This window comes from Erinaceus europaeus, chromosome 7, assembly GCF_950295315.1.
Source record: "Erinaceus europaeus chromosome 7, mEriEur2.1, whole genome shotgun sequence".
Taxonomy (NCBI): domain Eukaryota; kingdom Metazoa; phylum Chordata; class Mammalia; order Eulipotyphla; family Erinaceidae; genus Erinaceus; species Erinaceus europaeus.
The window spans coordinates 9,668,942-9,686,332 of record NC_080168.1 but is presented as its reverse complement, the minus strand read 5'-3'; the positions used below and the strand labels follow the sequence as shown (position 1 = coordinate 9,686,332).

General features: G+C 38.5%; 1 protein-coding gene across 23 annotated transcripts in view; it reads right to left on the bottom strand.

Moving 5' to 3' along the window:
* Nucleotides 1-308: 308 nt before the first annotated feature.
* Nucleotides 309-17,391, bottom strand: part of MFF (mitochondrial fission factor) — a 34,863-nt gene continuing 17,780 nt past the window's right edge. For 5 of the 23 annotated variants that reach the window (XM_060193709.1, XM_060193710.1, XM_060193715.1 and 2 more), the window contains 6 exons: nucleotides 17,313-17,387; nucleotides 13,372-13,527; nucleotides 8,947-8,979; nucleotides 7,224-7,283; nucleotides 3,940-4,024; nucleotides 309-504 (listed from right to left, as the gene is read on the bottom strand). In XM_060193709.1, the coding sequence (XP_060049692.1) occupies nucleotides 373-504; nucleotides 3,940-4,024; nucleotides 7,224-7,283; nucleotides 8,947-8,979; nucleotides 13,372-13,527; nucleotides 17,313-17,387 (541 nt within the window). In that variant the 3' untranslated portion in view covers nucleotides 309-372. The remainder of the gene's footprint in view (nucleotides 505-3,939; nucleotides 4,025-7,223; nucleotides 7,284-8,946; nucleotides 8,980-13,371; nucleotides 13,528-17,312; nucleotides 17,388-17,391) is intronic. The other 18 variants (XM_060193711.1, XM_007519260.3, XM_060193712.1 and 15 more) reach the window with 11 other exon arrangements.

Genomic DNA, 17,391 nt, shown 5'->3' with positions numbered 1-17,391 from the left:
CACTTTCTCTTTTCACTTAGAGAGTCAGTTATGCAGACTGCTGAGGCAAAAATCAATTCCTTCAGAGAAAAAAACAAAAAACAAAACAAAAAACAAAAAAAACTACATTCTATTTACAAAACATGCAAAGGGAGCATTCTGAGTAGGTGTTCCAGCACAACTGGTGAAGTGAATACAGCTGAGTGAGGATGTGTCTGTCTGTCTTTCTGCAAATATAAGTCCTGCCCCCACCTTACGGGGAAGGGGGTGTGTGTACATTTTCAGGGCATGGACTATAAAACGGCATACAACGCAAAGACAGAAACAAAGAAGTTTGCAAATTCTTTATATTTCCAGCTGTTGAGACAATAGTTTTGAGAGCTGAGGTTATCTCTAGCGGCGAAACCAGAGCCAGCTATTCAGCAGCCAGAATGCTACAGTAATTGAATACATGACCATTTCTCTTTTAGCGCGTTCTTTGTTCTCCTCTTCTAGAAGTTGTAGCCGTCTATTTAGTTTGATTATCTAAGTGAAAAACAAAACAGACAAAAAACAAAAACAAACAAACAAAAAATGCCAGTTAAGAGCTTTATAGTATGAGACAATTACATTCTTTTTAATATATATTTTTAAAGATTTTGTTTATTTATGAGAAAGATAGGAGGAGAGAGAAAGAACCAGACATCACTCTGACACATGTGCTGCTGGGGATCAAACTCGGGAATCTCATGCTTGAGAGTCCAAAGCCTACCACTGCACCACCTCCCGGACCACTGAGACAAATCACATTCTTATGAAGTAGTATGATTTGTTAAAAGAAGTCTTATGTACTTTTTTAAAATATATTTTTTTCTTTTATTGATGTTGAACAGAGACAGAAAAATTAAGAGAGAAAGGGGAAGTAGAGTAGTGGTGAGAGACACATATAGTACTGCTTCCCCACTCTGGAAGCTTCCCCCCTGCAGCGGCTAGAACCAGGGTCCAAATGCACTCAGCTAGGTCCACGAACGCACACATGTGTGTGTGTGTGTGTGTGTGTGTGTGTAAGTTAACCATGACAACTTAAGTCTACTTAAATACTCTCCTCCTTTAGCCTTCTCAAATTTCCAAGTTAGGGTAGATTTTTTCTTCCTTTCTTGGTTGGACAGGTAATAAAATACAGAAACTTGCCTATTGCTACTCACATAGAAAAAAACAGTGTGTACATTAAGTCAAGCCCACCATGGCAGGGAGGATGGACTCCTGCTTTCTCTTATGTCTCCGCTGAGTGCTGAGTACTCAACCTCAGCTGTTCATCTTTCACCTGCTAGAACTGCCTTCCTGGTGCACACTATGTGCTGCTGAGAGGACTTTGTAAGAAAGACCACCACCGCAGTGGCCTGAGGCCCTGTCCCCCCTGCCACCCCCCCCCGCCCCCCCCCCCCCCCCCCCCCGCTCTACCGGATGAAAGGCTGGGTCTCCTGCTGCAGTTTCTCTGGGTGGACAGCTCTGGGCTGGCTGAGTGCTTGAACCAAAGTCATGCTTCCTCACTGGGGCTGCATGTACCTAATGACACATCAAGGCCTAGTCTGTGATGGGCCCAGGCCCTTTTGCTCCTTGTCTGAAGCCCGGACCCCAGCCTCAGAGCATTCCAGGCACCTGGCTACAAACAGCTTTTGTTTTGAGCCCAGTGCAGCACTGGGACCTCCGAGGCTCTGGCATGAAAGTCTTTTACATAACCATTATGCTATCTCCCTCTTGGCCAACCTGCCTGCTCTTTTCCCTACAAGGCATTAAACTCAAGACCCCCGTTCCCCAGTAAACCTTCAGAATCTGCATTCCAGGGAATCTCACCAGCAGTATCTACGTAGAAATACTATGAGCTCTATAAAGGAAAGGATAAGGGACCACTATCCTTATATGAAGAAAATGGACTTTTCAGAAACTGAAATTGTTAGCATTTTAAGGACTGAGAATGCCAAATAGGGTGTGTGTGTGTGTGGGGGGGGGGAGGGAATGACAGGAGAGACTCATAGAATCCGACATGGCAGAGCTGAGAAAACCATGTTAACAATCTGGAAAAGTATTCCACTTTGTGACCAGTGCTGAGCTGAGCTTTACTGCTTTAGAGCTAATCTAGTAAAAACATAAAAGTAAAAGGACTTAAAAAGATTCACCAACCCCCCCCCCCCATTCAAAATGAGAACAGTATATGCTTTCCCATGGAGAATGTGACTACACTAAACAATCCCATCTCACTAATAATAATGATAGTAGTAATAATAATAAGTGGTATTTGGAGCAGCGGGCCAGGTGGTAGTGCACTTGGTTGAAGGGGTATGTTACGGTTTAAGCCCTCTTCCCCCTGCAGAGGTCAAGCTTCACAAATGGTAAAACAGTGCTACAGGTCTGTCTCCCTCTCCCCTCCCTTCCTTCTCAATTTCTGTGTCTCTATCCAATACATATTCTTAAAAAGTGGTGTTTTTTTTTTTTTTTGAGGTATTAGAATTTTTTTTATCAAGTGGAACCCTTGCGAAGCAGTAAGTCTATAGTGTTTTGCCCTAGCAGTGAGCCGCATGTTGGATCCTAAGGCTGCAGGCCTTGAGTGAGCTTCTCATCACTAGACTGGGTGGAATTCAGGCTGCTGAGGGGACAAATTACAACAGAGCAAAGACAGCCTCCGAAGCACTGAGTACTTTCCGGGGGGCTTCCACAGTCACAAATGCAAATTCCTTCTAATCTCCCTGTGGTTAGGCTTTGCTCCTCACACTTTTCTAACTGGATTACTGCTGCTTCTTCTCAAGTTTCACAGCATGTGTGTGGCTTGTTTATAGTAACCTTATCTCTGTCCTGTACCACAATGTTCTTTCTAAGAAAAAGGTTAAGTAGCTGTTATTAAAACCCACTCTAATTACATTTTTGGGGAATATGGCTTTTGGTATAACTGCAAGTCCAGTGACAAATGACAAGACAAATCTCTTTTTATCAACAGGCAAAGTGTAAAATCTGAGAACTTGTAGGAGTTTATAATACAGCTTTTGACTACATCTCTGCACATGACTCCACATGAATAAGCATTATCTGCTTCATGTTATATATTTCCTTCAACAATATTCTGACTCACCCTTATGCTAAAATATTTAGTCTCTTGAGCCTTACTCAGAAGTAATTCATGATTTCATTCATTTCTCCTCTGCAACTTCTTGGTATCGATAAAACTGGAACACTGAGTACATAATCAATACATCAGTATACCTTTCCCGTGTGTGCGTCTGTTTCAGTCCAGAGGCTAGGACAGTGCTTTTTAAAAAGTGAACAGGCAACTGAAGTCCCAAACAGGACATTACAATTTATTTCTTTTTATAGAGGTGGTGAAACTGACAGGGAAGGAGGAACAGAGGTGGGGAGAGAGAGAGAGAGAGATAGAGAGGGAGAGAGAGAGACCTGCTGCACTCTTTCACTACTTGTGGAATTTCCCCTCACAGGTTGGGGCTGGGGGCTTGAATCTGGGTCGCTCACATGTCAAAGCATGTAAATGAATTATGTTGCTGGTTCGACAGATTTGTTACAGAAGCTGAGGAAAATGTACATAAAGATATCTTGCAAGCTGAAAGCAGTAGTTTTTAAGTTAGACCTCTCAAACATGGTAACACAAATTTCCGAAGTGGGCTGGGGAGATAGCGCAGTGGTTATGCAAGACACTCATGCCTGAGGTTCTAAGGTTCCAGGTTCAATCCCCAGCACTACTATAAGCCAGAGCTGAGAAACGCTCTGGGTGTGTGTGTGTATACCTCATTAAAATAAACAAAATATTTAACAGTAACAAAAACAAACATGCAAAAACCAAGTTTCCAAAGTGACTCTTCCACATTTAAAAAGCCAAATAAGAAATTTTTGGAGTTTATATGTTTTAAGCAAAATGGGGGAAAACCAATAATAAAAAAAAACACTTCATGAATTACACAGTTCATGACAACAAACCTGTCGTCGTAAAGATGCTGCATCTACCACAGTCATGTCATCTGACGTTCCTTCAAGCGTTGTGTCTAGATTTGAAATGCCATACCTAGCAGATAAGAAATAAAAATACAATTTCCTACTAGAAATGAGAGCGCCCAACAAGTCATGCATTTGTGGCACATTTAGAGAAACGGTAGAACACTGGTATTTAACAATATAACTGTTCAATATTTTTACCACACTGATTTCTTGCCCCCCCCCTTTTAAAATTGTAATTATCATTGCTGTTGTTCTTGATGTCGTCGTTGTTGGATAGGACAGAGAGAAAATGGAGAGAGGAGGTGAAAACAGAGAGGAGGAGAGAAAGATAGACACCTGCAGACCTGCTTCACCGCCTGTGAAGTGACTCCCCTACAGTAGGTGGGGATCCGGGGCTGGAACCGGGATCCTTACACCAGTCCTTGCACATTGTGCCACGTGAGCTTAACCCGCTGTGCTACCGCCCAACTCCCTCCACATTGACTTCTATCAATAAAGGAAAGAAAAATGCTCAAGATAACAATTACCTACAATATCAGGAAAATGTCCTCAAAAAGTTTTAGAGATGCCAAGAAAACCTGCCTAAAGGTTATAGCAAGATAAAAATATGGAGACACTTTTTTTTTTTTTAACTCTGAGGGGCTGGCATTTCTAAAGAGGACCCTTGGCTAAGAGAATCTGGGGGCTGCCATTCTAGGATCTGATAGTGCCCATATGTTTCACAAACCGCTCTGCATATGTGTTTCTAGTGGATCCCATACAGGGAACACAAAGTTAACTAGCTTTAGTTAACAAATAGGACGGAGAGGGCCAGATGGTAGGCACCCCACTGAGTTAAGCGCACATGGCACGAAGTGCAAGGACTGGCCTAAGGATCTCAGTTCCAGCCTCTGGCTCCCCACCTGCAGGTGTCTATCTTTCTCTCCCTCTCTCTGTCTTCCCCTTCTCTCTGTCCTATCCAACTACAACAACAGCTATAACAATAACAACCACAACAATGGCAACAAAAATGGGGAAAATAGCCTCCAGGAGCAGTGGATTTGTAGTGCAGGCACCGAGCCCCAGCAACAGCCCTGGAGGCAAAAAAAAAAAAAAATCTTTAGAACTTACCCTCTTTTCAATGCCTCTTCTCTTGCCGTTGCTACTTTTTACTTGTCATTTCCAATTATTTATTTTTTTACTGTCTCACAGTATCAGATAAAAAGACCACCTCATTCATCTTACCCATCCATCCAGGCCAATAACTTAGTCAATAACTAAGAGGTTGAGTACACCTTACACTGAGTCACTAAGGCGAGCTCCAGAAAAGGCAATTAAAAAGAAATTTCTTGTTCAAATGCAGCTAGTTCTGAAAGGGACTGATGTTTAGATGACTGATAATAAACTGAAAGCTATCCACAGACGCGAATCCTTGCCTGCCTTTTTTTAAAAAATTTTACGAAGCAAACAATTTACAGCTTCACTATTTTAATCCTATGCAGTTATCTCTGTAAAAATAACAGTAACTTTTTGGATTGAGGAGAATATAAATAAACTGAATTAAAAAGTGACTCCTATGTAATTTATAGGGAATTGACACATGGATCACATATTCCGATGTTTCAAGCAAGTCCTCATTGCAAAAAGCCCACTGTCACACAAAGGGATGGGAGATACTTATATTCTTCTTTCAGTCACGTTAAAGGAAGGCTATTTGAAAAATGCTTGTATTTCAAGTGCTGCTTGAAGCAGTCCAAAAAATAATGAAACTTTTAAGTTTATAATCAAGCAGTGTGCTCCATGTCACTGTCACAACTGGGAAGAATTCTGAGGCTTCAATAAATGATGGTGTGCCTTCACTCTAGATAATCAAGAAAAGACTCTTAATGTTTCTATAATAGTAAAATTATCCTGCTTTCTCATTAACTGGCCCTCTTCCTTTATGGGAAAAGAATACATATCCTAGAATACTGATGGTAACTGTATTAGAGAAGTAAGCAAACATCTGGAATCATCTCTTGAACATGAAGAGGTGATTAGTGGGGAAGAAAATCCACTTTATCCTCAAAATAAAACTTTTATATTCTCAAGGTCTCAGATGAGTTTTCCAAAGCCTCAGATGATTACTTGGGGGGTGGGGGGAGTAGAAGCAGCAGCTCCAAAGGAAACTGGGCTGCACACTGAGAATAAAGTATAATGCCAGAGTAATGTATAGTGTATACCCAGAAGTAACTCACATTTTAAGTATCTATAACCGCAGCTTTCGTTTGCGAGGAAATCTAAGTGTATGGGGAAAAAAAATCTTTACCTCTATGACTCAATTTAAGACTGAGAAAACGTATAGTGTGTTTTAAACTAGAATCTGTACTCCATAAATAAATTCTGTAAGAAAGGTTAAGTCGGACCACTGAAGAAAAAAAAAAAATTCTCACAGAATGATAAAAGTACCACAAACTTATAATAAAAATACGAGATAAAACTTACAAACATTTCAAGTCAGAGTTAATAAGAAACTGGTGTTTCCCTCTTCTCTTGCATTAAAAAAAAAAATGTATGAGCCAACATTAGAAAGAATGTTGCCAGTTTGAAATCAGCTGCTACAGATAATACATTTCTACATAAACAAATCTGGCTCCAAAATTTAGTGCACTTTTGAATACCAACCAGCCACTGAAAAAGGAGATGGGGATTCTGGCACTTCAGAACCATGAGTGTTTGTGTGGGCCATTCTATCTGTCCTTGTGAAGAAAGAATTCGTCAGGAAAAGCAGGTCTGAAAGTGTGAATGGGGCAAGAAGAAGAGAGAAAAACTTGCATCAAATGATGGTTAAAAAAAAAAAAAAGACGAAAAAAGTCCCCTTCCCTCAATGCTTAACCTCCTGGATTGCCACAGCGGATTTCCCTTGACCTGACTGATGACTGACATCTGCACGTGTACAACCCCAGCAGCCATTAGGATGAGTCACACAAAACAAAGATCTCCTCATTTTCCTGTGTTTCAGTATGGTCTGCTGTGAGCTATTAAAAGTGCATCTAAAGAAGACATCGCAGATGTTCATGTGACACTCTTTAGCTCTAAGTATTTTCCCTTTCTCCTCTGGTGGTCAAGTGTCATGAATGAATGACTAGATTCCTTGTTCTCAGAGAAAAGGATGTGCTCACAGAGCAACACTGTGGAGACAGATCCAAGCTACCATACAGTGGGGAGGCTATTCCATGCAGCGTGTGCTGTGACACACCAAAGCAGTCAGCTGTTTACCCTGGTAATTACAAAGTCTCGACATTTACCTGACGTTGTCATGATGTGGATTAGAAGTGGCGGCAGCAGACCCACCACGCAACACAGGTCTAAGGCAGGTTTTGGCGGGAGAAGGCACAAGACAAGAGTCAGGAAACAGAGAAGTGATCAAATAAAAGCAAAAAACAAGACAAAGAGAAGTCAAATAGGATTATATTGTATGCGGTAATACAATATAATAACTTTCAAATACTTGAAACATCTCAATCTCACATGTCCTCCATTTTATGATTTTCATAAATTTAACCTTTTACAGTGGATTGGGGAAAAAAATAGAGGGCATCTCTATTTACGTTGACAAGAGGAACACCAATTTATAAAAAGTCATTTGGAGCCAGGGGTGGGGGTGGTTTGTATTTTAATTCATGAAAATCAAGACTGAGGACTGCTTTAAAAGTAAGATTTCTCGCTTCTGGCTAGCAAGATTAAAACCACCAACAGCTTTAGCGGCGTGTGAAGAATCGGTTAGTAGCACCTGCATGATCATGGTTGCTCATCTGGTTATCAATAGCTCCATCTCAACGACAGAAAAAACGTCCACTCAGCTCCGGTGGCCCACAATCCTTTCCTCCCACACCATGTAATTTCTATCAGTGCCGGGTAGCTTCATGGAGCTAATGTTTCATTCCAATCCTCAGCTCCTCTTTGCACAACTGCAAGTCCCAGTTTTGGAGCTGAGGTGAGGTATGCTCTGAGGGGCTTGCTCCAGCACATTCTGGGAATTGCTGTCGAACATGTGAGCCTGACCTGAGAGACAACCAGGAGTGACATACAGGGCTGCCGGGAATGGTGACTTAGGTGTGCTGGAAAACTCTGTGGGGATCTTCACTTAGTCACAGTACAAACTTTGGCTCTAGGGGACAATTAGTTTAAGGCAATACAGTAAGCTTTCCCACAAATGTTAGTTTTGAAAATCAGAAAACAGAAGTGGCACATGATCCCTGGTCAGTTCTCCATGATGTAACCAGGAATACCTGCGGGCCAGAGAAAGCAGGCCCGCTTATCCCAGTCATCTGGAGACTAAGCACTGCGTTCTATTTTGCGCGTCTCGCTAAGTTTTTACCTTGAACTTCAGTATCAAGGCAATTCTTGATTTCAGTAAACATTTAATACCAAAGTGCAATATATTTCTGTAAGTTGGCACAGTCGTGGAATTTTGGCTATAATACACAGGACTATTCTCTATCAATTACATAAAATTTTTCAATGATTATCTTGTACATTTTTTAGAAATATTACTGGTGCTTAAAAAAATTTCCAGAGCCTAGAAGACAAATAATTCAGAGAAGTTTAAGGGGGGTGGGGTGGTGATGAACACAGGTCAGACTTTGATTTTGTTGGTCTAAGAACTGGGACAAGTCACCTCTGTGGAAGATAAATCTGAGAGGAGAGTGTGGAGACACACATGCTACACAGCTATTTTGTGGGTTAAAGAACGGTGACAAGTCACCTACGTGTGAGTCAGATTTTAACTCATTCAATCCTGCTAGCGTATTTCACTCTGTGGCATTAGTAACACTGTTGCTGAACTGCATCCCAATGATCCACTGAAGTGAGGGTGTTTGAGGAGGTAGAGGCACTGTGGCAAGCTACCTAGAGCTTTAAGCAATGCCAAGTCATACTGATCTGCTTAAAGGGTGTGCTATATATCCAGCATCTCCCACCACACAGATTTCCTTTTCATGATGCAGAGCCAGAAAACAATACAGTTACCTTTCACAACGCAATTCATTTTGTCTTCTCATACTGGCAATCGACACATATAATATAAAAGTATATTAGACAGGTAGTTGGCAAAGTCAGAAACTTAAACACTGCTTTCTATTGTATGTATGCTTACATACACATTAAACAATCTCTTTTACGTCTGATATGGTCAGCAGTATATTTGTAATTAAAGTGACAAAAGGGAATGAGATTCTACAAGACTTAGTTGGCATTCACATGTATAATAGCATTGAGTGTACAAGTGGCCTGACTTAACAGAATGTTAAAAAACAAAACAAGACCTGGAAATTGTGATGATGGTAAATATTGATGTGGGGACTACAAGTCATACACATTTAGAAAAAGACAAATTATAGGGTGAGGGTAGATAGCATCATGGTTAAGCAAAGAGACTCTGAAGTCCCAGGTTCAGTCCCCCATACCACCATAAGCCAGAGCTGAATGGTGCTTTGGTAGGGAAAAAAAAAAAAAGAAGACAAATTATAAATTACCAACACTATTCAACTGTAGTCCTGTAGGTCAAGGTCTTCCGAGTCATACATTTATACAGATATTTGCAAAAAAAAAAAATTATTTATGTTTTTGTTTCTCAATCTAGTCCCTGAAAACTTGTACAGTTCTCTGAAAGAAAAGGACTATATATATATTTAAAAAAATAGGTAAATCTTTCCTAAAAATAAAACTTAAACATATAGAATATGACTAATCTGTCAGCATCAAAATAATATTCTTGCAAAAGGGCAAAGTTTCTTTTTTAAAAAAAGAGTTTAGTTTTGCATGGCAGACATGAAGGATGCAGCCCTAGCACAGGCCAGAAGCAAGCAGTGTGCATCTCATGGCCAGACAAGGGACACATCATCAAGACTTTTTTTTTTTTTTTTTTTTAGTATTACAAGGGGTTTAAGCCTGGAACCTTTAGAGGCTTAGGCCTGAAAAATCTTTTTGCGTAACTACTATGCTATCTCCTTATCATATTTTAAAACCAAAGTAAACATCTGGTGATTGTCCCACGTGCTTTGGCAAGTTTTTGATTTATTAGTTTTCCAAATGCACAGTATAGACCTATAGGTAAGTAAACTTTTTTTTTTTTACTGCGTTCCCTAAGATTTAAATTTGTCTTAATTTTGAACTGGGCTTTAGAGCGTATAAGATAATAAAATGTACAATGCATAAACTTTTCAACAGTATCCCTTGAAGTATTAACTAAAATTAATCTTTACATCAAGCAATTGTGAATTTGCTTTATAACAACAAGGCAACAAAGCAAGCAGAAAGTTTTTTTTTTTCCCTCTTCCTTTCTAGCAAATACACTGTTCTAGCCTGATTTAAATATATCTACTGTAATGGTATAGAAATGAAGACAAGAAACCTGATTAGCTTAGTAACCAAATGGAATGAAATTGAAAGGAAAAATGATATACAAAGCAAGGAACACAACATCACTTAACACTTTCTGAGCAGCATTATTCAATAATCATGCAAGTAAAACATTATCCAAATTTCACATTCCTATTTCTTATATGTGAAAGGACATGCTAGATGATTCTTACATAGAAATAAAAACTGACAATTTTTATTTTATATTTTATTACAGTTCAGATTGTCTTGTTCTACATTTATGTCATAAAATATTTAAGTATAATAAAAAATCCTTTCAATAATGAAAGCACCCAATAAAACTAAAGAGAATCAAACTCTGTCAGGCTCAACTCATGGCATTTATCCAAGAGCAAAGAAGTATTAATACAATTTATGAAAATGTTAAATCTCATGTACGTGAATAAGATCATTCTTTGTCAAAAAAGGGATTCTAAATTTAACAATTATTTTTTTTAAAAAAAAGACTTGGAGAGTCAGGGCTCCCCACCTGCAGGGGAGTCGCTTCACAGGCGGTGAAGCAGGTCTGCAGGTGTCTGTCTTTCTCTCCCCCTCTCTGTCTTCCCCTCTTCTCTCCATTTCTTTCTGTCCTATCCAACAACAACAACATCAATAACAACAATAATAATAACTACAATAATAAAACAAGGGCAAAAAGAGAATAAATAAATTAATTAATTAAATAAAATAAAAAAGGGAGCCGGGCAGCAGTGCAGCGTGTTAAGCGCACGTGGCGCAAAGCCAAGGACCGGTGTGAGGATCCCGGTTCGAGTCCTCGACTCCCCACCTGCAGGTGAGTCACTTCACAAGTGGTGAAGCAGGCCAGCAGGTGTCTGTTTCTCTCCCACTCTGCCTTCCCCTCCTCTCTCCATTTCTCTCTGTCCTATCCAACAATGACAACAATAATAATCACAAGGGCAACAAAAGGGAATAAGTAAATAAAGACTTCATTTAAGATATAAAACCTTTTTTCAGAAGTAGGAGAATATGAAGTAAATTTTACATTGGCAAAATTCTTGATTTTGAATAAAACAACTTAACAGAGTCTTAGAAATAAAAGCTTTTTGCTTTAGAACTTGAGGCATTCCCCCCCCCCCCAAGTATGGAGAAAACATTCAATTAATTTTTACACATATTTTATGTCACTGCATTAAACTGTGTATATCTTAGGAAGTGAGAGATCACTGCAATATAGTGTGTGTGGGGGTGTTATTCAGCTGTTACTTAACACAGCAGGGCTTATTAATGCCTCGATGTGTTCTTTGCAATAGCACTTGATACGATTTGACCTAATACACTATTACCTCCTAAGGACCTATTGCAATAGAAGAGTTAAACTGCATAGCTGATGAAGAATAAATCTAAACAGGTCTTTGAAACACTAGTTCTTAAGTGCCAAGGCTACATATTACTATCTTTTGTAAAAATGAATAAATAAAGATTTTATTTATTATACTAAGGAACCTGAGGCCGTTATCCCTATATCCTACCTGAATACAGGGGAGTGGAGATTCCTTATAAGAACCCATTTAGAAGAAGCTATCATTACATTACACCTTTACAAAAAACAGATGAGGACAATGAGGTCCAGGGAAGCTAAATAATTCATTTGAGGTCAGCATTCAGACAGTTACCTAGTGGGAGTGGACCAAGATTGACCTCCTCCAAATCCCTGTTTGTTTGTTTGTTTTTTTTTTCTTTCTTCTGATGCCTCTTAATGGTGTTCAACACCACGATGCCTCTTAATGGTGTTCAAATATCCTAAGATAATTCTTGAAGCTTCAAAGAGCAAAATGGCACTGTAAATATTTCACTGGAGAGAGAAATTATGTAAAACTCCTTCTCCTGTCATAAACATACTCTTATAACATAAGAAACTCCCTGCTGCCGTAAGTGATCCTCCTCTTTCTGGCAGTTTTAGACTCTTAGGTGCAATGCTCATGCTGCCAGACTAGCCCTGGCAGGGTAGTGAACAGGCTAGTGAAGTGCTTGCTCATGAAGTCCCTGGTATTTACCTGGGGCTTGTGTGAGGCTGAACAAACAAACAAACAAACAAAAACACTCAACAGAAAGGTATTCGGAGCAAGTCAGAAGATGTGACAAGTCCCTAAAATAATAAACAAGGCTTCCTGAAAAGGTCAGCTTCAATTTGTTGGGGATTCTTCAAAGTGCAGAAGTCAAGTCTTAATAAAACTATGGTGAGAATTCAAGCAGCAATTCCCAAAGCCACTAGGTAACACGTGTGCAGATGCAAACTGCACATTTCCTATACTGTGCCCAAAACAACAACAACAAAACAAAACAACTCCCTGAATTCATTAAATACAAAACCACTTTTTAGTGATAAACAGAACAAAAGATATTCGAAGTAACAGAATAAAGAATAATAAATAATAATAGAATAATAAAGTTTTATTCATAAAAAATGTCTAAGTATACTGATTTTAAAATGGCAATATTCAAACATGAGATAAATTATCCATACTGAAAAGTATCAGTATTTATCAAACATTAACAGCACCTAGGATGTTCAGTGCAGGCCTAGAAGTCCCTAGCTAAGGAGAAAAAAAAAAAGTCCTATCAGCTACACTGACCTCATCCTCTCAGATGTTTCAGACTCAATCACATTAGTATCAGAAAGAATTCAATCAAAAGACTTACTGAAAAAAGTCAGTACACTTCAGTTCAACATCCTCCTCTCACTGCAACAGTGCCTCTCAGCACACCCCAAAATAGAACCGAGGATTTGGAACAGGCCAACGAAGTCTTTGAGCTAAATTACCGGGTGTTGCTGAGGACTTATTCGAATAAGTCCTCAGCAACAACCGGGCTTCCTGTGTACTGTAACTGAATACTCTCCCTGGTCAAAGAGAAGCTAACAGAATCTGATGAAATGTGAATTTTGGACAATTGTTTCAAATTAAAAGAAAGCAAAAGCAAGCTATTTTTAAAACCACTGCTTCTCAGAAGAAACAAAGGTGCAGACAGTAGGAAGACACCACAGTCCAGCAAGAGCCACTGACGGCCAGTCACCTGCGATTTTCATCCAGCACATCCAAGATCTGCTGGTAAGCCCTACGAGTGGAAGACTGGATAAGCGACAAAATGCCACGAGCAGAGGAAAGATTAGCTCCATCTTCAGGTAACGTACGGGGAGGACAGACCCGGACCTGTGGCGATGGTGTCACACTGTTCACACAAGCACAGCAAATGAAGAGAAAAACACTCCAGTCAGATTTGTCATAAGATTCAACTCAGCAGTCTCCCCAAACAATATGTTAAGAATTATCTTAGTTTCCTTAACCCCTTATCCCAAACCTCACCCCCCTTACATTCCCTTAAGAAAACAATTAATAGATATTGTTTTGAGAGGGAAAAACAAAGCAGCTATATTGCAGATATATATCTATATCTATATATTTTTAACTGTATAGCCTTCAGAATAAACACAACAGGGAGGAACAACGTTAGAGGAGAGAGAACCATAGCAGGGAGTTAGCTTCGGAGGAGCAGCTGCCTTTCAGTGAGGGCATTCCAATTCCGTAAACCAAACGTGTAACAAGCAAGGCTGCGCTACCTGTGGCCCGTCAGGAGAGAAAGAACTCTGGAAAACAGGTATCAGAGTTGAAACACATGAGCTGAAAAGGAGTCTCTGAAACGCCATTTCAAATACTTCACGAAGACAATGAAGCAAGCCCAGTTTATGGTGAGTAAATGAAGTTAAGTTGAGCTTATAAGGAGCACACGTAAGGATGAATGAGAGTTTCAGACAGTGATAACAAAAGCACTTTTATTGCTTAATTGTAACAAAGCGTATGTTCTCCAGCTAAGTAATTAAAACATAAAGCTACCTCAATTCTATGGATACAGGGAAAGGCAAGGGCACTAAAATTATCAAGATGACTGGGAAACAACTTTTTTTTTGGATTCTCAAGGACAGTGACACACGTCATTCTTTGACAAGTGAACTCAGAGTCCCAGTTTCTCTCACTTCAGTGCTAGAGCATCACTAAAAGTTGGAAACTTTGGAAGGAAGCATTTTTACATTTTTAACCGGAACTGTTATGACTGATACCATTATTTTCAGGGAGATGTTTAATTTTAGGGAACGAACAGTCAGCCATGCTAGATAAGTAGCTAGTACATGAAGTTAGCATCTGGTTGGTTATAGTAAAAGGATCTTGACCATGGGATGTAGGTTCAACTTTTTTTCCCCCCCCTTCAATGTAAGGGTAAAATACCTTAAACTCCATCCTTGGGTATAACATCTAAAAAAAAATGTGGAGTAGTAAGTGAATAATTAAAAATTAAAAAGTCTTTTTTTTTTTACTCACATAATATTTTCTAACTTAATATCATGTGTTTGGAAACCACAAAATAAGTGCAATAATTTCTGAAAGGATAGCGGTTCTGCATCAGCGAAACCACTCCCTCTTATACTCTTCTTGGTAGAGTGACCAGACCTGCCCAAATTTACTGAAGCAAGTTTTAAGAGCAATCAACAGAACACCTATTGATAGAATTAAAGTTGGATCTTTGCACTTGGGGGCTTAAATTGAACACAGCACATAACATTCTGTATTAGTAAATAAGTTATGTGGTAATAGATTAAAGGCTGTAATATCAGTTTTGGAATTATAATTTTAAAAGTAAAACTGTTAGTAACTAAGCCCAAAACAAATAAACAATATTTTTAACTTGCTAATTCAAGTTAAAAAGGAAAGACGGTACTTCTATTTCAAGAAATCATTCAGAAAGTATTCGAGTTCTTCAAGTATTTCATCTATATACAAAGGAAATCAAATGGTACTATGTACATATAAAGTTTTCAAGCATAAACTAATTTTAGATTATCCACAAAGAATTCTTATGTTGCAATGCACAGAAAGTTGGGTTTTAAAATAGTCGGTAAAACTAAGATCTCTTAGAAATCTAAGATTCTAGATGAAACTGGAGCATGCTAATAAATCAAAAATTTACAGGGTCCTCAACTTCAATTATTAAGAAAAATATGTAGAAAGATAAAGGATGAAATGAAGTTTTTAATCTATATAGAGAAGGCATCTACCAAAGACCAATAGGAAAACATTTGGATTTCTCTCTGTTTCTCAAAAGGGAGCAAAGTTTTAATTGAAGATAAAAAAAAAATCCATTAATTTATATGACAGTATTTTATAAGTGGAAAATAAAATAGGACGTATTCAAGTTGATGATTACTTTCAGCAATATATGTAGACATCAAGTCCCCTACATTATAGTAATATTCATTTCAACCCAAAGACAAACTAAATAACTAAATCATTTAGATGACCATAAGCTCCCTGATTAGAAGCAACACATGTGTTAGCAATTCTTTCTTTTTAAACGCTTTAAGCAGTCTCACAAATGCTTTTTACAAATTAACAAATTTCAGAACAAAGCAGTCCGCCGTAAGCTGGAATCAAGGGTGGAGAGGGATGGTACTTCTAGGTGAGTGGCATCCCTGCCCCATTGTTCACCGAAATGAGGTGTAGAGATTTTGTCTTTTATTTTAACAAATAAGAGTTTTGTGGTAAATGAGAATTGAAGATATCGCAGAATAACGAAGATCAAGCAAATGCTATATTGTATTAGTAGTTTAGTGGCAAACGCTAGAAGAAGAAGAAGTAGTTTAGTAAAAAAAAAAAATCACTTTGGTAATAAAACTGATTCTAGTAATGTTATACCACAGCAAAATGTCTGTTTTCATAAAAACTAGAAATTCTGAAGGAAGCACTGACATTTGCCATGCCATTTCATTAATAATGGCGCTGTCTCACATGTACGTAAAGCTTTAGTAGATGAATGGTAAGTAAACAAGACCCGCCAATATCAGAAGTAAAATTTACGTGAAAGAACACTTGTATGTCATGATTAAAGTATGTCATTAGTATGTCATGATTAAAGGATCACTCCAAAGACAAGTACCTCTTTCTCCATAGGTTTTCATTGGAATAATATTTCTCAAACTGTGAGGTTATAACCTCTTCAAAAAACAAAGTAAAATACAGTCTAGACAAAAATTGTGAAAAAGGGAAATATATTTAACCAAAAAATACAGATTTTTGTATTAAGCACCTGAAATTCTAAAGAAAGAATAAATTAATTGGCTGTAGTGATCCATGCCAACTTAGTAGTTTCTTGGCACATATTAAGAAAACTAGAGTAAAAGTGGTTCTCTCCACTGCTTAGTAACTGTATGAGCTCAACAGCTAAGTCTTTATTTTTGTTTATTTATTGCCTGATTTACTTACTGGATAGAGACAGAAATGGAGAGGGAGTGGGGAGATAGAGATGGAGAGAAAAAGACACCTGCAGTACCGCCTCACCACTGGTGAAGCCTGCCCTGGCAAGTGAATAAAATGTAGAATTCTTATAGCCTATAGCAATATGCACCCTACACGAGACACCAGTCATCCCGACACCATAGCTATACTTGCCAATAGATCTCAATGAGCTCGACACATTTGTTCAAGCAGAATTTTCATCCATAAAATTTAAAAAGTTAATGGCACTACATTTACATGCCATTCTCATTCTGGGCTAAATATAGAAAAAAAAAAAAAGTGAATTTTTTTTTTTTTTAAAAAAAAAGACTGGAAATTAGTGAACTCAATTAAAATCAATCTGCAGAGAACCAATGCAAAATTTAAAAAAAAGGTGTTTAGTACCTTTTTTTTAACCTGTTGATAAATTAATTCATTTTATATTCACTACTACATGTATAACCATACATAATTTCTTAGCTGTTCTGGTTGTTTTTGTTTGTTTGTCTTTGTCTTTAACAAAGTATATGAGGACAGTTTGAGAAATTCTGAAACAGGTACTTGAAAAGGCAAACAGTAGAAAGGTTAGTGCATGTATGCTAATTACCTGGTGGAACAGGTTAGTACAGCGTCAGCCTGCAAAATTAAAACAATCCCTACTCATGACAAGCAGAGCAGATAAAATCTTACGTGTACTCCGGTGCAGAAATCGGTGCCTGGAACCTTGAAATTTTATTTCTTGGGGCAGAATCTGATCTGTGCCACCTTA